A 21,810-nucleotide genomic window follows, 5' to 3' on the forward strand; every position below is an offset into this window, starting at 1 on the left:
CCCAGTCTCTGGGCCTGGAGAAGTCTCTTCTCCTTTCACCCTCCAGGCCCATTTGGCTCCATGTGACCTGGATTTCTGGACCCTGGAACCTCACCCCACACTGAGGACCAGGTCACAGGGAAGCCAAAAGCCACTGGGTTTTCTGGGAACTTGCTTTTCACTTATTCTGCATTTATTATTTCCTTTCCTTGTGCAGAAGAAGAAAAAAACCAAGGTGGGTGTAAGAGGGTGAGTGGGCAGAGAGCACGGCGTGTGCATGCGCATGAGCATGCGTGCACTGGACTTGCCCCCTCCCCCCAGCCCTCCACCTCCTTCCCTGAGCTCCTGTGGCATCTGTGGGTACACAGCAACGATAGCTAATGCTTGCTGAGCGGAGGCTACGTGCCAGGCACTCTTCTAGGTGTTTTCCATGGATTCTCTCAACCCTCACAGCAACTCTATCAGATTGGTACAGGCAGACCTCGGAGATATTGCAGGTTCAGTTCCAGACCAGCACAATAAAACGAGTATCAGAATAAAGCAAGTCACACGAATTTTTTGGTTTCCCAGTGCATATGAAAGTCATGTGTACACTATACTGTAGTCTATTACATGTGCAATAGCATTAAAACTAAAGGACGTACCTTAATTAAAAATACTTTATTGCTAAAAAATGCTAATCATCATCTGAGCCTTCAGCAAGTCACAGTAGTAACATCAAAGATCACTGACTGCAGACCACCATAACAAATAACGTAATAGTGAAAAAGTTTGAAATACTGCAAGAATTACCAAAATGACACAGAGGCACAGAGTGAGCAAATGCTGTTGGGAAAATGGCACCGATAGACTTGCTCAACACGGGGCTGCCGCAAACCTTCCATTTGTAAAAGGGCAGTATTTGCAAAGCACAATGTAACAAGGTATGCCTGTACTACTATTATCTCCATTTTCAAAGGAAGAAAAGGTACAGGCAGATTGACTAACTTGCCCAAGACCACACAGCCAGTAAGTGGCAGAGCCAGCCCTTGGAACCAGGAGGTCTGGCTCTGCAGTCCGTGCTCTGAACCACCACGTTATATTACCCGCTCATAAGAGGGAGGGAGAGGATGGCCCTCCAGTGAAAATGGGCCTGACATGGGGGTCCTGCACAAACCAGAAGGAGCACCTCTTCTTTTTCAGAAACCGGTTTGGCTAAGCTAAGCAAGGCTTGATTCTTGCGGGTAATGGCAATGGGTTCTGTTCCTCAAGGGACAGTGAGAGAGTTGTGTGAGGATTTCCATGGAGAGTGAGGGCCTTGTGATGCCAGCTGCCTGCTCAGCAGACAGGACGGCTCCTTCTCCCCCCTCTATTTCCCCGCCTGCTCCCCACTCCTTTTTTCTTAGCTTTCTGCGGAAGGGGCGGTGAGGACGCCCAGAGGGGCTGTCACTGCCAGGGCTCTTGTTCCAGGTGAAGCCTGTTGCAAATCCCCTCCTAGACAGTGACCTCTCTCTCTGAACTAAGCCCCCCTAAGTCATGGGCCCTGATGGACTCTGCTTGCTGTGCGTGTCCAGACGGCAAAGGGGAAAGGGGAGGAGAAGCTTCACTGGCACAGCCCCAGAGGAGCTGCTCAACGTGACTGCTTTAAAGGGGAGAAATGAGGAGAGCTACCTGGGCAGCTTCCCCTCCTGGGGTCTTAAGGAATAGTCCCTCCTGGGTGTCCTGGTTAAGACCACTTTGCTGTAAGAACACCATCACTAAAGGTGACCATGTGTGCTAAGAGCATCTCAGGGGCCTCAGATGAAAGCTTCCATCTGAGACCAAGGTCACTGTTTCCCTTGTGTGGTTTTGGAGCTCGAGATTACAACCTCATCCTTGCTCCATTCACCCCATAACCTCCCCATAGTCTTCAGGGTGGTAGTGCCCACAATAACGGTGCCCCTTTTAGAATTCTGGTTTGACCACCCAGAGTGCCATCCAGAAATGACTGACCTTTGGGCATCCTCAAGCCCACGGAGCAGTAGCCATAGGCTATCAGACAAGGTTTGGTGTTAGTGTTCATGACAGCGTCTGGAAGGATCCGTCATAGGGGTCCCCCGAGCACTGGTGCTGATGCAGACCAGAGCTGAGATTCATCAAGCACCTAACACTGCATATTAAGGCCCTGTGCTGGGGGTAAAATATACAGTTTTCATTACAACAGTATCTACAAGGTAGGTGCTGTTATGATTCCCCTTTTATAGATGAGGATAAAGACTCAGAAGTACTTGCCTAAGGACACACAACTAATGGAACTGGAAATCGTATTTGTCTGCTCCGAAACCCATGTTTCTTGCCCTCAGCTCTCTGGTGCAAGCCCCTTATACTCTATTGCCTGTGTTGCCCAGACCCACACTTGGGCCCCAAGATGTGTGCCTGGCAGGGGTGCCCCATGGCCACACCATGTCCATGGGCACACATCCCCGCCTCAGACTGTGAGCCCCACTTGCTCTGCGATTCCCTACAACCATCAGTTACTTGAGCAAGACCCTTTGCTTGGAAGGCAGAGCAAGTCAAGGTACTTGGGGCCTGCTGGGAGCCAAAGCCAGGGAAGCTCTTTCCATAGGTCTGTCCATTTGTGCTGTCCCAGACAAACAGTATGGAAAGGCAAATGGGGACTCAGCGGTCAGGTTCCATTTCTGCTCTGAGAGACTCTGATTGCCCCCTTGCTCTCTGCCCTGCAGCCATCAGCCTAGCCTTTCTCTTCTGGCTTTCCTTGTGGGATGTATACACCAACCAGTACTGGCACAGCATGGCAGCTGCTCTCCACCCTTTTATATCCTCCTCACTTGCATGAGCATGTCTGGCAAATACCCCTTATATTTGTGTAGCATCTTAAATGTTTTTGCAATACAATTTTACATTCAGTATCCCATGTGATCCCCATAAGAGCCCAATGAGAAAGGCAAAGCAGGTTTTATCATCCCCATTAATGGATGAGTAAACCAAGTCCAGAGGATATTTCTCAGATGTGAGGGGTATGGCTGGGACGCCAGCCAAGTGTTCTGACCTCACTCACTGACCATGCCATTAATCAGAGTCCTTTTTTCAATGCGTCCTCTGCCGAGTCCTAGAGGCTCCTTGGAGGTGCCTCAGTAGCTGCCACAGTGATGTGGGGACGCTGAGGGAAAAGAGCTCTGCCTTCTTCATCAAGCAGAGAAGCTCTGTTTTTAATGACTTCTGGGGAAATTTAATTTGAACAGGGCTTCCATTTGAAAAAAAAAAATCTACAAAATACTTGAAAATCACTGCACTAGATCATGCTGCTTTTAGCATTCTTAGCATTTTCACGTGCAGTAACTACCTTGCTTAATCCTCATAATTCTACCATGAGGAGATAAGGAACTGAAGTCCAGAGAGACTTAGCATCTTTCCCCAAGTCACACAGCTTGTTAGTGGCAGAGATGCAGGTTGAACGGAGGTTCAGGAACTCCCAACTCTGCTCTTTCCCTCTCCACTGGACAAAGCTGGTCCAGGAGGGAGGTTGCCTCCTTGTGCCCGCTCAGCCAGTAATCCTTGTCTCCTTCCTGCCCCCTCCCTACTTCCCTCCTCTCTCCAGCCTATCATCTTCGTTTCAGACAGAGCAAACAGCAACAAGGAGCTGGGTGTGGACCAGGAATCAGAGGAGGGCAAAGACAAAACAAGCCCTGATAAGCAAGCGAAATCCCCACAGGTTTCCGAGCATGTGCATGAATGGGGTAGCCAACACACAACTGAGGTCTACCCTCTTGGGGTGCATGGGGGTTGGAGGGGCCACAGGGGTGGGGTGTCCCTTTAACATCTAGAGGTTTGGGTTTGTCCCACTGACCTTTTCTCTCATCAAGTTCTCCTAAAATCTGGGATGCTGCTTGGGTGAATGTCTTGGGGTTGGCTGCCACACCAAGCTGGTCCTAGGCCTGGGAAGGACAGGCCGAGCCTCCCCGCTGGAGCCCATCCAGCCAGGAAAGAGAGAGGGATGCAAAGCCTAAGACAGAAGCAGCTTGAGATGGAACAACTCCTGTTTCCTGGTGTCATTAACAATGGGGAGGATAAAGAATAGTAGTGGAAAAGGGGGATGACACCAGAAATGGAGTCCTCCAGAGCTCAGGGGACGGTGTTAGATGGGGGAGAGGTGGTCATATAAAGCTTACAGGAGGTTATAGACTAAGAGGCAAAAGTCCACAGATAAATCCAGGGCTATCTCTGTCCTGTAGTGCCCAACGGAGTGGGGAGGGGAGGAGGGTCCTCTGAAGATTTGGCCTTGATGACAGAGGCAGCTGGAGCTATCAGATTGGTCTGCCCCCTCTGTCCTGCTGGGGCTGGTTTGGTTGGGATGGTCAGGCTCAAAACAGTGGAGGGGGCTCTAGCAGGTGGGGATGGGGGGAGAGGACCAAGAGGGCTGTCTACATGATTGCAGAGCTAATATACCTCCTCTGGTTAGAATGTCTGAGCTGCGGGGGTATGGAGTGAAGGCTCACCTGGGCCTAGACGATCCTCACTCCAGATCACCAGGTTCAGCTGAGAAAGAAGAGCATTTGCCCTGTACCCAGCTCCTGCTGCCACCTAGGGCTGTTTTAGGCACCTGGCTCCTTCAGTCCAGAGGAACTTTCCTCTCGGGTCTGTCCATCTCCCTGGTCCTCACCAACCAGTTTTCCTTTGTGCTTCCATAGTCAGAGCCCAGCAGCGCTGACCAGGAAAGTGAGGAACAGCAGCAATTCGGGAACATTTTCAGGCAGATAGCAGGCGACGTGAGTACCTCCAACCCCGACTCCCACAGACACTCCTCTCCTTAATTGCTCAATTTGCCAGTTATTTCATTATGGTTCAGTAGAGGTCATTTTGGCTTTTGGTGGAAACAGGGTGTATGAGTGTAGCGCAGAAATCCACAAGTGAAGTCCTCGAGTTTTTGACCAACACACCCACTGGGTGGCTCTGAGCTGCCCACTGCAGTCTGGACAGCTGAGGCTGCAGTGTGTCTTCCTCAGAAGAGCCCCTGCTTCCCCACGACAGAATAGCCCTGACAGGGACTTTACAACCATGGACAGCCGGGATTTGTTCTGCAAAGCCCGGGCTCCATCAGTTGCTGTACTTTTGAACCATGACTTTCTTCTCCCTACCTCCTCAGGACATGGAGATCTGTGCAGATGAGCTCAAGAATATCCTTAACAGAGTTGTGAACAAACGTGAGTGGCTCAAACTCTGTGAGAAACAGGTGGGTGGTGGGGGCAGTGTGTGTCCAGTTATCTGAAAGCAGCTCCTCACTCTTCTCCATACCTCCCAGATAAGGATCTGAAGACACAAGGCTTCACGCTGGAGTCCTGCCGTAGCATGATTGCTCTCATGGACGTATCCTTCCTGCCACCCCTTCCCAAGCCTCTGTCATCAGCCCCTGAGCAGCCTCTGGGGGCTAGGGCAACAAATGGGGTGGGGGGGCCCAGTCAAGCAGCAGGGCTCAAATTCATGCCCGAGGAAACATTTAAGGAGGCCCTGAGTTAGAACCTCCTGGCTGCTGGTCTGAAAGGGGCTGTTGGAGGAGGTACAGTTGGGAAGAACATTGGCCCCTGCTCTTAACCTCCGGCCTGGGATTCTGTCTGGGGCCCTAACGAAAGTGGTCCTTAGGAGAAAGGTTCCCTGGGTTATAGAGCAGGCATTAATTTTGACTCAGGAAGCATAGAGGGGGGTGTTAAATACCAGGACAGGGCAGAGTGGGATATCCTGGGCAAAGCTCTCCTATGGGGCTACTTTCCCTGCACAGCCGCCTAGAAAGCCCTCTCCCCATCCAGGGGGATTTTGCTATGTGCCCTGTAGCCCTGACTTCCTTCCTCCAGACAGACGGCTCTGGGAGACTGAACCTGCAAGAGTTCCATCACCTCTGGAAGAAGATTAAGGCCTGGCAGGTGGGATGAGAGAACGAAGGTGGGAGTGAGGAAGGGACTGATTCAGAGATTCAGTGTGCGACCCCTGTCCTCAAATTTTCTATTGCCAGAAAATTTTCAAGCACTATGACACAGACCAATCCGGCACCATCAACAGCTACGAGATGCGAAATGCAGTCAATGACGCAGGTGTGGGGAAGAAAGGGGGTGGCCAGGATGCGGACTGGAGCCGGTGGGAGCAGGAACGGGAGGGGAGGATGGGGCCACTTGGGCCCTACTAGAGAAAGGAATGAGAGAGGGCTTCTCGCTTTCCTCTCCCAGGCCCCAGAGTGACCAGGAGGCAGGGGAGATAGCACACAGGCCTAAGGGCTCCAAGCCTACCCCATCTCTCCTGTGCTCCCCCCACAGGCTTCCACCTCAACAACCAGCTCTACGACATCATCACCATGCGCTATGCAGACAGGTCCATGAACATTGACCTCGACAGCTTCATCTGCTGCCTCCTCAGGCTGGAGGGCATGTTCAGTAAGTGGACAGCTACCCTTTTGCTCTCTTTGCCCCTCCTGCCCCCTCTCCTGCAGCGACAGCTGTGGTGGCGGGAATCTCCACTAACTGACCTACTGTATGACCTTGGACAAATCCCAATCTACTGTATTCAGATTGAACAAAGGTGAAGGGCCTCTTCAGGCTCAGAATGGGATGGCAAAGGGAGGGTTACGGGTGGTACTCTGCCTGGTAGATTTTTGTGCTGAAGAGCAGCACTTACTTAGCACACAGTTAAGAAAAGGTAGAGCAGTGGAGGGGGACTGAGCCTTTAACTGGCCTCTGGCCTGTGCGTTCTTCCACACAGGAGCTTTTAATGCATTTGACAAGGATGGTGACGGTATCATCAAACTCAACGTTCTAGAGGTAAAGCCTAATAGAAGCCGTACAATCCCCCTGTACCTTAAAATTCGAGGTAGAGGAATCCATGAGGAAGACTGGACACACTATGCACTCCTCACTTCCCAATGGTGGTGGAGGGATGGGATGGGAAAGGAACATAAAGGGAAGCTCACGGCTCAGCAGGATGTGGCTCATCGGGAACGAGGACTGGGGGAAGGCTCCAGGGAGGCCTCAGTTCTACAATGACTTTATGGTGGAAAATATGTACCTTCTAGGAGAGATCTGTGGGAAGGATGCAGTACACCGCTGCTTCTCAGAAAATCTTCCCAGTGTCTGGCATGCTGGGGGCTGTCCCTTTCCTCTACCCCGTTAGATCCCTAGGGCTGGGCTCCCTTTTCTTGTTTGCATTCTGATCTTGGGACTTCCTCTTTCAGTGGCTGCAGCTCACCATGTATGCCTGAACCAAGCTGGCCTCATCCAAGGCCATGCAGGATCACTCAGGATTTCAATTTCACCCAACAGAGCTAGAGCCACTTACCTCAAAGGACACAGTAGCTGCACCCTCAGCAGACCTCCAGGCACCTCATCGGTCTTGTTCCTCCTCTACTCACTTCCTTCTCAGCCTCAGGGTATCTGTCCATCTGTCATGCCCAGCCTCACCCTTTAGTTAAGGAATGGGGAAGGGAGAACAACTCTGTCCCTGTGCCACATGGAGGCAAGTGTCTCTGTCTGCCTCAGCTAGCCATGGCCCAGTGACAGCTTTGCTTGGAGTCTGAGTGGCCTCAGCTCTGAAGCAAACACTCCCTTTAGCTTGCCCTCGGCTGTTCGCAGAAGCATTTGCCAGTGGCACTCAACACTTCCTGGTGCTAGAGCCCTCTATCACCTTTATATTCTCCCAGTCCCGGGACAGCAGCCCAATGAGCATTTGGTTCTGCCTGACTGTTTCAGGATGGGCCTGCTCCAGAGTAAACTAGCTCAGCGGAAGAGGGTTGGACACTTTGGGTTATCTGACTCATAAGTTTGGTTGCATTTTGAAAAAAAGTTGATCTAAATAAAGGCACCTGTATAGCTGGCTTGATCGTGTTTTGTTTTCTCACATTTAGATGTCAGCCACAGCAGGGATGAGTAGCTCCAATCTTACCCATCACGTATAGAGAGCCGTAGTTTCAGAACACAGCAATGGAAAATACACACATACACAAATAAATCCTAAACCCCGCTTTAATCATGGCTTTTGCTATTTCTTGAGCACAGGAATCAGTCAAATACTTTCCAAGACACATGAGGAAAGGAAGGGGAATAGCTGTTGGTGTCTAGATCAAGACAAAATGGGTCACCTATAACCAGAGGGGCCAGTTACCTGAGTGTAATGGAGCAGAGATAAAGTTTTTAATCCTAGTTCCTCCACTAATATTGACCTACTGTATGACCTTGAACAAATCCTTATATGTAGCGGTCTGCCGAGCTTATCTGGACCATGATCTGTGGCATATCTACAACCATCTTTCATTTTCTACCCAATTTCCTTCTTGTTCTCTATATCAATGTGGAAGAGAAGGGTTTGGCTGTGAATATGAATATGCAGATAAGGTAACAAAAATAAACAATTAGTAAAAGTACTTTATTTTCCCCTTATATTTGCTTTATATCTTGCTTTACAAAGTTAGGAAGTTCGCAGCTTTATACCAAAATGTAAGAAGGCTAAGCTATTTGCTTATAAACATTTTTGCAGTCAAGTGTCATCTGATTTCATTCTTCTAACCCATATTCAATTAAAAAAAAAAATCAGACACCAAGGGTGCTGGCACAGCTCTAGGGCATATATTTCTCTTGAGTAGGAGGAAGATCTTCAACAGCCTTTCCTCCTTGACTCCCTCCTCCCCCAATTCAGTTGGGCTACTACCTTGAATTTAGAGGAAATCTGGGAAACGTTAGTCACCATGTGACCCAGCAAGGCCACATACTTGGGGGTTGGAGGTGAGGTTAGAGGTTATTGTCTGGTAAGCAGTAGGTTTGGTTTAATCAGGATTTCACATCCACTTGTATATGGAACTCAGTATAACCCAAATCATCTCTACCACAACTTCTAATTCTAACCATTAGACAGCTTCTCTGAAATCCTGAGGAATCTGATGATTTGGGGCAGGGATAAAATCACTGTTTTAACAATGTGACAGGCATGGCCTTCTTAACAGTTTTAGGAGTTCTCCTTTAGGAAACAGGAACAAAATTTATAAGACAGCGTATATAAATTGCAAACCAGAGGGTGCATGCTGTTTAAATCCCACTTCACAATATACTTTCATTTCCCCTCCAATGAATTCTCTTCCATAAAATATACCATACCATTCCGCTAAGTTTTGTACACCTACTCCCACCAAATCATCCACATACCTAGTCACTAAAGTTGTGCACTGTATAATCTACCAAAAAGAAAAAAAAAACAAAAAACCCTTTGTTAGGCAAATAACCACTTAAATGGCAGTGATGTTGCCTATAAATTATAGATAGGTCAGGAGCTCAACACTCAACTGCTAACTCTTCTGAGGCAGAAAAAAAATTCTCCACAAAAGCAGAAGTGTAATAGCAATGACGTTCTCTCAAATTCAAGTAACATCAGATCAAGATAACTTTGTACTGTGTTTAACTGCTTTATACTGAGTAGAGCCGTATACCAAAATTTTGAACCTGATTAAAAACTTCAGGATAAAACTTGAAGTGACTGATATGTCATCAGAATAAACTGCCATTAAAACCCGAGCATATGCGCACAAAAGCATTTATGCTATGGTTCTCTTGTCTTCTAGCTGTCAGAGGTGAACACGAGTGATTAAAAACAACATTCTAAAAATGGCCTCCAATTCCTTATAAGAAATGAGTTGTGTTTTGTCAGGTCATGTAATAATTGCCTTCCTCAACTAAGTACTAAATATCAGAGCCAACACAAATCCCTGAGCCACTGCTCTACTCTGAGGGGGAACAGAAGGCCAGAATCAGCCAAGACGTTGTAGAAGACTTAAAACAAGACTTTTGCATAACTTTCAAGACACTTAAAAGTCATAACGTACAACCATAAGCAGTCAAGATGCTTATGGTGCCTTTATTTCTAAACAGGTGGCTACAACAGTGCATTGAGGGCAATATACTAACCTGGTGTTAAACGAATTTTATGCATTCTTGAAACAAAAACATTATTGCCACGGCTTCAAAGAAAATTCTTGTGAAATGAGCAAAAGTATTACAAGTATAGGTGCCCACGCGCATACACATGTACAAAGAACATCCACAACTGCACACATAAAGGCAGACAGACTGTGCGCGATTCTGTGAAAGTTAAAATCAAATCAGTTTTTACTGATTCTATCAGTCTGTTCATACCTACAGTTCCCCATGACTGCCCAACACCTCATATACCCCCTTCTAGCTGTACGGAGGCTCCACCACTCTCATCTTTTCAGACATGTCCTCAGGCAGGACAGAAGGGCACCTACGCAACAGAGTATGCAAGACTTCCTCAGCACACTGCCCAGCCAACGCGGAAATGTGGGTTCACTACAGCCCAAAGGAAAATGCTAGGTTTAGCAATAAATCCAAACGTACTTTCCTGGGAATCACCATTCCCAAACCCACAGAACAGCTTAGCTTCTCTGGTCACCTGTACAGGAAATGGGGTGAGAGATGGGAATGCTTGCTCTCAGACAGAAACAGCACACATAAACTTTATGCAACAGGATCTTCTCTGTTCTCTCTCAAGTATCATGCAAATCTCAATAGTGTGGTCAACACAAGAGTTCTGCCATTCATAAGGACAGAAGTAAACAGCTTGTGGAGCCATTCATTACCTAGATGTAGCTCCTAGATTAGTTCTTAATGTTTTTTTTGGATCCAGTGAGAACCACTGGAGGCTTCCCTGGAAAAAAACACCTACTTAGTCTTACACACAATTCCAGGGGGTTTGGATACCCTCTTGAAACCTATCCATGAACCCCTGGGGAAGTCCCCCTGCCCCAGAGCCTGAGTGAAGACATGTGAGTAGAAGTGTGTGCACTAAGATGGGTGGAGATAAACCTGGATGCTCTGCAGTCCTAGGAAAGAATAGGCATCACATCTGAAGCTTGGTATGTGGCGCTGGGCTCTTCTCCCTTTTCCTCTCTCTCTCTGTAGAAACTTTAGGAGTTTTGAGAATCTAGAAACAAAAGGCTGGAAAGCAACGCCTCCATGGCTTCTCTTAAGAGTCCAGAGAAAATCCAAAAACAAAGCAGTCTCATGAAGGCTTTGTTCATTTGGCTGCTCTCAATGGACAGGCAGGGTCTTTCCCTTCATCCTACTCCACCCTTCCCAGCTAGTGGGGAGATGAAGGCAAGACATTGGTCTTTAAGAAGCCTGCCTGAGGCCTTGAAAACTATATTCAGATGCTTTATCCTGACTCCCCCATTTGGGTACTGCGGGTGGGTGGAAAGTACCCTGTGAACCCAGAGGAAGTATATGATGGCTACTGTCAGTCTAGGCACAGCCAGAGAATAGAAGAGTGGGGTTTGGCAATGAAGTAAATGAAAAGGTTTCAAACCCACAGCCCGCCTGGAGAGTCAGAAGCTGGAAAGAGAGATAAAGGTTATACCTCCAGTTCGAACAGCCTGCCAATACCTGCAGTGAGTGCCCAGGTCTAACAGTGAGATTTCCAAGCAGACATTAGGTCTATGCACTGCCTTGAACTGAGCACTCTATCAAAATCTGCAGAAGTTCAATAGGAAGTACTGTCTGTAAGGACTTGTCATTATGTGATTTGCTGCCTGAGTTCCTAAAATATAATCAGCAGAGCAGTTACTTTAACTGTTAAAAACCTATTGTGTGTCCCTTTAGCATTTAAAGCCAGCTCTGTCTATCTACAAAGAGCATACTGAAACACACTGTACATAATTGTTAAGAAAGGGAACTATTTGCTTCCAATTTAAATATCCAGCTGTTACAATTAACTGATTGTAATAATTAAGGAGAAGTTAAAACTGATCCTAAAAATCTAGCACTGGACAAATTTGTACTTAAATGCCTGCCTATAGGTTTAAACCATCATAAGAACAGAAACTAAAAATCACCGACTGAAATCAATAAAATATACATATGATTAGGGTCAAACCGGGTAGCCAATTAAGATCTGTATTTTAATAATCATCTGGAGAACACCAGTAGCATAAATTACTATATGCCATGCTGTCCCAGAAGAGTATGGTTCCTTAAAAATCTGTTTAAATCTGACAGACCTCCAGCAAGAACTTAGAAGTGTAACCTATCACCCCATAGAGCTGCCCAGACTTATGCTAGTGGTAAGCCTGGCTAGTAACCACTCTCTCCTTCCCTGATTCACTAGGGAAGGGAAGACACTGGCCTGTGTAAGGGGCTGATGTGAAATTAGTTCAACTAAAGACTTCCCAACATGGGAGGCAAAAAACTTCATGAATCAATTTTGCTGTCATCCTCAGCATGTCGTTCAATGTGTCCTGCAGCATCCTAGGAATAAAGGGAAAAGGGCCCATGAGAGAAAGGATGGTAGGAGGACAAGAGAAAGTCAAAGCCAGGGAGCTTCACAGGTACATTCTAAGATCCATACATGAAAGGCAGTTAGGACCCAGTACTCTAATTTACATGGAACTGCGCACTTAAAGATGAGTTCTTAACAAGAGCACTGTAATAAACCTCTAGGTTCAGTTACTGGACTGGAAACATGTGAAAACATTCTCTTTAGGCTCTTTCTCAAAAACTACCTGTTCTTCATTTGAAACCTCATTAAGCTATACACCAAATCCCTGGATAGTAATAAAAAGAAAAATGCCTACACTCTCCCTGTTTATTGCAATTGTGAACATTCTAATAAGGCAAAAAAGGTTTACTGAACCCTGCTATGAGCAGTCAAATGACCCCAGGTTGACCTCAAATCCCACTGATGTACCTGTTTGGATCCTTTCCTAGCAGTAAAAAAAGCATCACAGTTCTTCCAGCGACATTTCAGAGTTTGAAAGTTCGGATTTGTATGGTCAGTCAGCAAATGTTGTTTTAAATGATCTATAACGCCAAATATCAGAGAGCAACCGTGCCACTGGAGAGAAACAGAATGAAAAGGTAAGTTATAAAGAGCATGGGAAACATGCAATGAGAATATTCCTCACTTGCATCCTGTAAGTAAGCCCCTATTCTTTAATTTATTCTTGGCTAGGAAATTCAACAAAGCGAAAGGTAACCAAATGAATCATCAATTTAATGAGAAACTTGAAAAGACTGGGAAGTCTTTTGACAGTGCAATATTTTGAGAAGGCAAAGCACTAAGGCAGCCATTACATCATTAGATAAGGAAGCTGTTAGCAAATACTGACTGACAAGTTACATAAAATTCAATTTAAACCATACTTATGCTTTATCTTGCCATCATAAAATGAGTTTCTTAGTCCATTTATTTAAGAAAGGCAAAGAGCTTTCCTGCAATACTTAAAGGGTTATTTTTAACAATTCTAAGAACTGTTGACTTGTAAACTTGAAAATACAAATGTCTGATAAAGAAAACTACATTTGTGGAAAAACTTGTAGAAAACTGCCAAGGAAGCCTGACTTTACTAACAATTTTTATTACTTGAATCAAGTCTTGTGATACCTATTATTTTTTTTTTTTTACTGTATTATAAATGTGGCTATGTTTCAATTGTTAGTCAGAAAGCATAAAGACTCTTTGTCTTGGCTTTTTTTCCCTACAGGCTTGTAAGAAATCCTATGATTCTCATTCTAACATGTTCATTTCTAAAAAGTAATGCAAATTTGAGTTTCTGCTCTGTAAGCACTATTCCAACCCTCCAGCTTTAAAACCAGAAGGTATTTTCCTCGTTTCTCTAGATAAGTTAAGTCTATTTGTATATTCTGGAGCCTGTTGTACTAGATTTTGCTTGTCTTCACTGAGAAGACTAAAAATCAAAGATAGTGATGTGTAAAAAGCTGAAAAGTAATTAGGCCAGAGACAAACCCAAAATCAAATTTTAAAATGGAGAGCGTCCAGTTCATTTCATCAATGCTGAAAAAGGAGGTCAGGGTTTAGGGAAAAAAAAATTCAGTGCCATCAACTTTTCTCTGGTCACAACTATTAGAACTGATGAAACAAAGTAAGGCTTATAAGAAACAGTATGAAAGTTTTGAGGGTTAATCACCAGCTCCCACCCAAAAATAAAAACCACTCAATTTAGCCTAGTAAACTGAGGTTTAAAACTTCAAACATGCAAATTTTTATTTGCCTATTCCTCAAAAACCAATGAGGAACAAACCAACCTATACATGTAATGCCTGAGGAATGGGTAAAGTATTGTGGGCAGGTCATGAAAATAAGCACTTATACTTTTCTTTCACACACTTCTGTACTGTTGATGTTTTTGTAGGCATGTATCAATAGAGTAATAAAACAAAATAAAAAACACAAAAGAGATAAACTTTGAGTGGATACTCAAATATGCTTTATATCTAATCCTAAGATTAGACTTTTCATTACAGAAGTATGGAAGCATTTTATGTAGTTTTTAAAAAATAAGCTTATTTGTCCTACAGCGGAAGGCAAAAGTAGACGCTCAATATAAAAATGCTAAACCGATGATAATGAAGATCTATAAATTGGCCTGGGGTTGTGCAACATCTAAGTCTGGTGACAAGAACAGTTTCACTCCTTACCCAGCAGCGGTAATTCTGCATCAGATTCAGCCTCACGGCCTGAATACTGCCATCATAACAGCCAGTATAAATCTAGAGAAAAAGGTTTATCACATCAGACCAAAACAACACACAATAAAACTACTACAATCATCCTCAAAATAAGAGTCAAAAGTTACTGGTACCAGCTACAACAACAAGAAAACCTAAACCTAAACCCAAACCAGCCCCAGAGTACCATAATGGGAAAGTATCTTGTAGATCTTCTAGTCTGGACACTTTGAAGCTGTGCTCCTTAGAGAGCCACTCTTGGGATTGTGGCTGAGACCGGAAGTGGCAGGGATCAGAGGCACCACTTATACTTTAACTGGTGTAGCTCTGGCTTCTACTGGGCATTGCATATTAGGCATCTGTATTTCATTGGAACAAAAGGTTCTACTGCTTAAAGTCTGAAAAACATCCATTCTGGTTCAACCTCAAAATTTAAAAATAAAATAAATCAAGGATTAGCAGGGTTACATGAGTTAGCTTCTACTTTTAGGTCTGCTATAACTATGCCACACTGGCCAAACCTCCTGACTCTATTCCAATGTACTGTCCAGATCATAATGTCACTGAAAAAAGCACCACTCAATTTTTTTTTTTGGAAACATCTTAAATTTACCTTCTATTTAATGGTGGTATTATATTTTGTATTGTAATTATTTTAGCTCTTAATAAAAAAAGGAATATTCAACAGCATTACTGGGTTTTCAATATTATAATACCAAGAGATAGAAAGACATTCAGTAATGAGGCATATCAAAAACAGATGTCATTTTTGGAAGTGACAAGTAGTAACATTATTAATAGTTTGTACAATTTTTAGTAAACACATTCAAAGGCAAATATGTGGCACAGCAAATTATACTCACCATACTTTTATGGATGGTCATACACATAATCATGTCTTTGTGTCCTCCATAAACTTGCAATCGATCATGCGACTTGGGTGGAGGGAAAAAAAAAAAAGAGAGAGAGAATTAAGGTTATTTATACCTTGTGTTTAACAGGCATAGTCCCTGAAGGCCTTTGAAAGGTTTAAAACTACACCTGAGGTACCAAGCTGAAGTACCAGTAGCATGTTAACAGAAACATAATCTAACAACTCCTTCTCCTCATGGGAAGAGCTGGTAACTGGAAAAAATAAAACCAATTTCTGTGTAGTGTCAAAGTCTCAAACCTGAAATTGCACACAAAGAGAATCAGACAGGTGTTACAGACTACAGCTGCTCTCCATAAACCATTTAAATTTTTTTTGACACCATTTAATTTTTAAAAAAAAATAAATCTATTTATTTATGGCTGTGTTGGGTCTTTGTTGCTGTGCACGGGCTTTCCCTAGTTGCAGTGCGTGGGCTTGTCATTGCTTTTCTTGTTGTGGAGCACTGGCTCTAGTTGTACAGGCTTCAGTAGTTGTGGCATGTGGGCTCAGTAGTTGTGGCTTTCAGGCTCTAGAGCTCAGGCTCAGTAGTTGTGGCGCACGGGCTTACTTGCTCTGTGGCATGTGGGATCTTCCCGGGCCAGGGCTCGAACCTGTGTCCCTTGCATTGGCAGGCAGATTCTTAACCACTGCGCCACTAGGGAAGCCCACCATTTAATTTTTAACACGTGTGAGCCTGACCAGGTATCTCAGAGTAGTGTTTCTGAAAGCATCCTCCAAGGACCAGCTACTTCATAATCATCTATAGCACTTGTGAAGAACTCAGATTCCTGAGTTCCACCCCAGCCTTTCCATATAGAAAAATCAACACCAAATCCAAATAGACAGTCTCCCCAAGTCATTCAAGCAAAATACTGGGTCTAAATTCTACCTGTAATTCATAGACACGAACAAATTTATCCAGGCAAGCAGTCACCATCACTTTTCCTAGGATATTCACCACAGTCACTGCATGATTGTGACCTTTATAGATCCGTACAAGCTCACCAGTCTGCATCAGAAGAGAGATAAGAGTCACTAGACTGACCTTCAAGATTCCTTCCGACTTTTGAGATTTATAATTCTGTAATCCTAGAAGACATAATTCTGAGACTACTTGTACAAACGTAGCTGTACTAATTTTAACAGATGAAGCACTCCCACAAGCATTTTTTACTTTTACAAAATGTATGCACTGTATCTTTTTTTAAATAAATTTATTTATTATTTTTGGCTGAGTTGGGTTTTTGTTGCGCGTGCAGGCTTTCACTAGTTTTGGTGAGTGGGGGCTACACTTCATTGTGGTGAGCAGGCTTCTCATTGCTGTGGCTTCTCTTGTTGAGGAGCACTGGCTCTAGGTGCGTGGGCTTCAGTAGTTGTGGCTCACAGGCTCTAGAGCGCAGGCTCAGTAGCTGTGGCGCACGGGCTTAGTTGCTCCGCGGCATGTGGGCTCTTCCCGGCCCAGGGCTTGAACCCATGTCCCCTGCATTGGCAGGGGGATTCTTAACCACTGCACCACCAGGGAACCCCTGCACTGTATCTTGATGGAGAGAACCCCAAGTCACAGAAAGAGAAGGGCCACAGCTATGTGTGTATGTATTTTATAGCTTTTGAAGTATATTCACTTTTATCATTTCACTGCATCTGGACATGTCCCTGAGGCTGGATAACCCCCAGGTTTACAGACTAAGAACTGAGCTTCAAAAGCAGCCTCTATGACCTGAGCAGAGTCTCTTGGCTGTTTTTACTTGTGCTATTTTAAACTATGTATCATATCTACTTTCTTAGAGCCTCAGATGCTCAATTTATCTCATGTTTAGATGAGGCATTCAAACTAAACCTTACGTAAATTTTGAGTCTATTCCCCACTAAGAATTTTGATGAGGTCAGAATTTCTACAGTACTTAATATTATCCAAGAGCTTATGCGCAGGGATTATTATTAAGTCTTTCACTAGAAAAAGGGCTTAATTTAAATTGCAAGAGGTCTGAGGCATCCTTTAAGCTTCAATCATCATTCTACTAAAGATTTCTTCACACCAACATGGCTTACGTGAATGTTGTGGGCATGGACTGACTGATCACTGGAGCCACTGAACACAAGGTCATTCACCACCTTAAAGAAAAAAAATTCAGTTAATGAGATTCGATATAACGTTCTGAGTTTCCTTTAACTTGTAATACACATTAGCAAATTCTACTTCCCACCCTATTTTGAGATGAGCATGAACGAGGTATGAAATAAGTTTCTCAGACAAATTTTCTGAACTGAAACTTATGTGCTGCCACCCAGTACTGTGATGAATTGACAATGTACTACTGGGTTTGTTGCTTCTTCGGAATGATTACGAAGCAGCCTAGAAGGGCATTCGAGTATATCTACGTTCTACAATAAGATACAATTTTATTTGTCTCTTGGTTAATATATTAAAAAACAGTATGTCCTGTGGTAATCCAAGCCTAAAGAAAAGGGTCATAGGGACTTCTCTGGTGGCGCAGTGGTTAAGAATCCGCCTGCCAATGCAGGGGACATGGGTTCGAGCCCTCGTCCAGGAAGATCCCACATGCTGCGGAGCAACTAAGCCTGTGCGCCACAACTACTGAGCCTGCGTTCTGGAGCCCACGTGCCGCAACTACTGAAGCCCGCACACCTAGAGCCCGTACTCCGCAACAAGAGAAGCCACCGCAATGAGAAGCCTGCGCACCACAAGGAAGAGTAGCTCGCACTCACTGCAACTAGAGAAAGCCCGTGCGCAGCAACAAAGACCCAACACAGCCATAAATAAATAAATTAATTTTTTAAAAAAAGAAAATAAAAAAGGATAGTAATCTGTATTCTAAATAAGGCATTAGGCAACATGGTAAATTTCATTCAAACCCTTCTATTTGTACCAGACAATGAACTCCTATTTTTTGCACTATACTTGCCTTCATGCAGAGAATGGTTTTGCTGTGGCCCTCCAGAGTTCTAAGGAGCAGTCCATTCCGTGCATCACGCACACTAATGGTACAGTCATAAGACCCCACAACCAGCAGCTTTCGGGCACCTTCCTGAGCTGTGGCAAGACAGCTGACAGCCCGAGGGCCATGGCATTCAAAGATTTCAAGTCGTTTGTTGTTCTGAAAAATACACCACCATTATATGAAGTAAAAGCAACTTAGTTGGAAAAACTCAACATCAACTAACCCAAATCACTACCTTGATACAAACTCTAAATTCTAACACCAGTAAGTTCTCATATCTACTCCCTATCCCTAACTCCCCAACCTCTGCCATTCCTATTCCAACACTGCATTCATGACTCCTTCCTTCCTGATTCTAGTGGGGACAGTCTTACATTATAAACTCATTTCTACCTTTGACCCGCACTATCCTGATCATAATTAGAATTTGGTTCTCTTTTATGCCCTCTCTCACTTCCCTTAAGTTAATGATAATGAATGATAAACCTTTTTTTCATATTTGAATACACTTTCCACAGACCCAAGAACTCTCACTGTTTTTTTGTCATCCAAAATTTATGCACTATGCCATGATTGTTTCCAAAATTCTCTTTGAGAACTACCTTCTTAGACAATCTGAGTCTCTCATTCTCCACCTTTCTGTTATTCTGACCTTCTTCTGACTTCTGGTTCTATGTCTATCTCTCATGACATCAGTTAAGTTAAACTACAGAAGCCTTTGTATCAGTCAGAGTGGCATGGTCACATCCTGAATTCCCAAACATTCCTTTACCTCAGATTTTAGACTTGCTTCCCTCATTCCCAAACCAAACTTGTTCATAAAGTTTCCTACTTCCCCAAAACTCTAAAGAGGTAGTTTAAGGTGAGTGCACGAGATAAAACTCCTAGAAACTAGGCAAGAGCAGCAGCTGGGAGCCTACAGAGCTGAGCATCAATCTCAGTCATCTTGAGATGCTGGGGAGGTAGATCAATGGAGTTCAGGGCCCAATGGCGGGAAGGCCCAGGTAAACAGCCCATGCTTTCTGTTGAGCCCCAGAAAGCACTGCGTTCCAGGAGTATGGGCAAAACAGAAAAGGTCCAGCCCTAACAAGGCTTCAAAATTCATCTCTCTGCAGAAACTCTCAAATCTCTGTCTCAAAGTCCATCTTTGCTGGGGCTTTTAAACCATTTAAAGACCATTTCAAAAAAATAAAAGTAAAGACCATTCCCATTTGAATTTGTCATCATCTTGCCCCAAAACTTCTACCTACCTTTGATTACCTTAATCTCACAAAATAGAAGAGAACTGGGTAATTATCAAGTTTTATCCTTTAAAATATTTTAAATCTATTCTGTCTTCATTTCTATTGCCCTAACCAAATCTAATCTACGTTGTTAGCACTTTGCATTTAGAATGCAAAAACCTTTACTAATTACCCTTCTGTGATCTATTCATATCTAGTGAACCAAATAATCTGACGCTTGATTATATATGTGCTAGTTTCTTCTAATTTGATTTTAAGCTTCTTAAAGGCAGAAACCACGACATATTTTATTGCATTCCTTGTAAGTAGTTCCAGCTAGCTGGTAGAAGGAGAGATAATAGGTACTAACTAAACATATGATACTGTAACAAGGCATAACACAGTAACATTCTAACACACTGTTAAAAGATGACCAGATGGCCTCCGGATAGAATGCTACAACTAACTAGTAACCAAACCTATCACTTCTACCTCCAATTACATCTTTTATCCATTTTCTCTTCACCTTAGTCTAATCTTTCATGTCAGCTGCCATAACAAAGCCTCCTAAATGGTCTCCAAGCTTCTACTAGTACCAGTATTTTCCATCCTGTTCAACTCCAGAGTGACATTTTCTAAAATACAAATTAGATCATGTCTCTCTTACTTTAAAGCTTACAAGTCCAACTACATTAACAAAGCACACAGGGCCATTAAGAACTGGTCCGTATTCATTTCCTAAGCCTTATCCTGAGACCTAGCATGTAATAGTGCTCCATAAAGGTTTGCTCAACAAATGGATTTATATTTGGGTCAGGAAAGAATGAGGCCCACAGGCACGAAGGCAAACCTTGACTTAGTTCAAGTCAAGAACAAGCTACCCTCATGAAACCCTAAATCAGTTCCAAACCACATCAACGTCATACTCAAAGGAATTTAAGCTCATTTCACGGTGTCATTCTTAAAATGAGACAGACTAGTTTAACCTATGACTCATTATTTGGCCCCAAATCATCAGGCCTGGTTTAATTTAGTAGAGTTACACTTTGGTCCTGGCACACTTGGGCCTGAGCAGACAGAATGCAGCATCTTGTTTCACTTACAACAGAAGATAAATTTTTGAGTAGCAGCTAATTCTGTTGCTTTCTCAAACACACACAAAAACAGGAAAACATCTGCCTTCAACTTCTTCCCACACACACTCACACCATTTTCAAGTGGCATGGGAATTCAGCCTTCTCTCCCCAACCACTAACCTTTATGTTGAAGGTGACCACAGTGCCATTTGCCAGTCCTGCATAGAGAATTCGCCACCTACTGTGGAGGCAGAGAACCCGGTCTTCCAGCTGTAACTGCTCCACACACTCTCGAGTCTGATAAAAGCACACAACACCTGATCAGCAGAGATTAAAGGCAAATAAGATGTGAAAACAATCCTCCTGAGAATAGTGTGAAATGATTTTTTATGAGGAAGAAAATGTAGCGTCCTCTATTTTGTAGAAGACTATCTTAGACTGTTTTCTGCTTTGAAATATGTAGCCAAATACCCTCAAGCTGTAGGTAATATAGTAAACAAATGTAACTTCTAATGTTACCTATGTTTCCAATTTGGAATGTAGAAATTCTTCAAAGGGCACTATGGATTGGGTTCTAGCCTCTTAAATTAAGTAGCCAAAGATAAAGTTAAAGCTGCACTTGACACTTAAAAAGGAAAATAAAGATTATAGTTGTATATCTGATAATTGCATTAATCAAATATGCGCTTTCCTGCAACTGATTCTCTATTTTAATAGCTCCCAAATGCCTCCTTCAAACCAGTATCAGGTTAGCTGGTCTACAATTACCCAAGAAGCTCTGAAAATATATAGAACCCCAAGCTTCACCCCAGTCCCTGAGATTCTAATTCAGGCCCTGGAATATGTGTTTTTAAAAATTTCCTTCATAATTCTGATGCATATCCAGGTTATACAAACACAGTTTGAGCTGACCTTCAAGAAACTATTTCCATGAATTTCCAGAACTGGGTTATACTGATAAAATCTACTTACCTAGAACCTAGAACAGGGCCAGTTACATAGTAAGTGCTCAAGACTGAATGCTGTTGAATGATACTAAGTGACTAAAGGCCCAAGTTTAGCTTTTTAAAGAGGTCTGGATACAGACATTAAAATCAAGACAGTTATAAGTAGGACCTACTTGTCCCATCCTATAAGTAGGATGGGACAACCTATGGGTTGGATGATAAAAGCTGT

General features: G+C 43.8%; 2 protein-coding genes across 11 annotated transcripts in view; one reads left to right on the forward strand and one right to left on the reverse strand.

Moving 5' to 3' along the window:
• CAPN3 (calpain 3) overlaps window positions 1-7,810 on the forward strand; it is a 48,526-nt gene extending 40,716 nt beyond the window's left edge. The window contains exons 15-24 of one of the 3 annotated variants that reach the window (XM_067744470.1): window positions 197-214; window positions 3,557-3,670; window positions 4,647-4,724; window positions 5,102-5,159; window positions 5,258-5,322; window positions 5,805-5,873; window positions 5,963-6,041; window positions 6,261-6,377; window positions 6,703-6,761; window positions 7,172-7,810. In XM_067744470.1, the coding sequence (XP_067600571.1) occupies window positions 197-214; window positions 3,557-3,670; window positions 4,647-4,724; window positions 5,102-5,159; window positions 5,258-5,322; window positions 5,805-5,873; window positions 5,963-6,041; window positions 6,261-6,377; window positions 6,703-6,761; window positions 7,172-7,198 (684 nt within the window). In that variant the 3' untranslated portion in view covers window positions 7,199-7,810. Of the gene's footprint in view, window positions 1-196; window positions 229-3,556; window positions 3,671-4,646; window positions 4,725-5,101; window positions 5,160-5,257; window positions 5,329-5,804; window positions 5,874-5,962; window positions 6,042-6,260; window positions 6,378-6,702; window positions 6,762-7,171 lie in introns of those variants that run through there. The other 2 variants (XM_067744480.1, XR_010945034.1) reach the window with 2 other exon arrangements.
• A 529-nt stretch (window positions 7,811-8,339) lies between these two features.
• Window positions 8,340-21,810, reverse strand: part of ZNF106 (zinc finger protein 106) — a 61,929-nt gene continuing 48,458 nt past the window's right edge. For all 8 annotated transcript variants that reach the window (XM_067744405.1, XM_067744386.1, XM_067744444.1 and 5 more), the window contains 8 exons: window positions 20,815-20,931; window positions 18,300-18,491; window positions 17,425-17,487; window positions 16,265-16,384; window positions 15,326-15,397; window positions 14,433-14,504; window positions 12,682-12,828; window positions 8,340-12,242 (listed from right to left, as the gene is read on the reverse strand). In XM_067744405.1, the coding sequence (XP_067600506.1) occupies window positions 12,186-12,242; window positions 12,682-12,828; window positions 14,433-14,504; window positions 15,326-15,397; window positions 16,265-16,384; window positions 17,425-17,487; window positions 18,300-18,491; window positions 20,815-20,931 (840 nt within the window). In that variant the 3' untranslated portion in view covers window positions 8,340-12,185. The remainder of the gene's footprint in view (window positions 12,243-12,681; window positions 12,829-14,432; window positions 14,505-15,325; window positions 15,398-16,264; window positions 16,385-17,424; window positions 17,488-18,299; window positions 18,492-20,814; window positions 20,932-21,810) is intronic.

The sequence above is a fragment of the Pseudorca crassidens genome, chromosome 1 (assembly GCF_039906515.1).
Source record: "Pseudorca crassidens isolate mPseCra1 chromosome 1, mPseCra1.hap1, whole genome shotgun sequence".
NCBI classification, from domain to species: Eukaryota; Metazoa; Chordata; class Mammalia; order Artiodactyla; family Delphinidae; genus Pseudorca; species Pseudorca crassidens.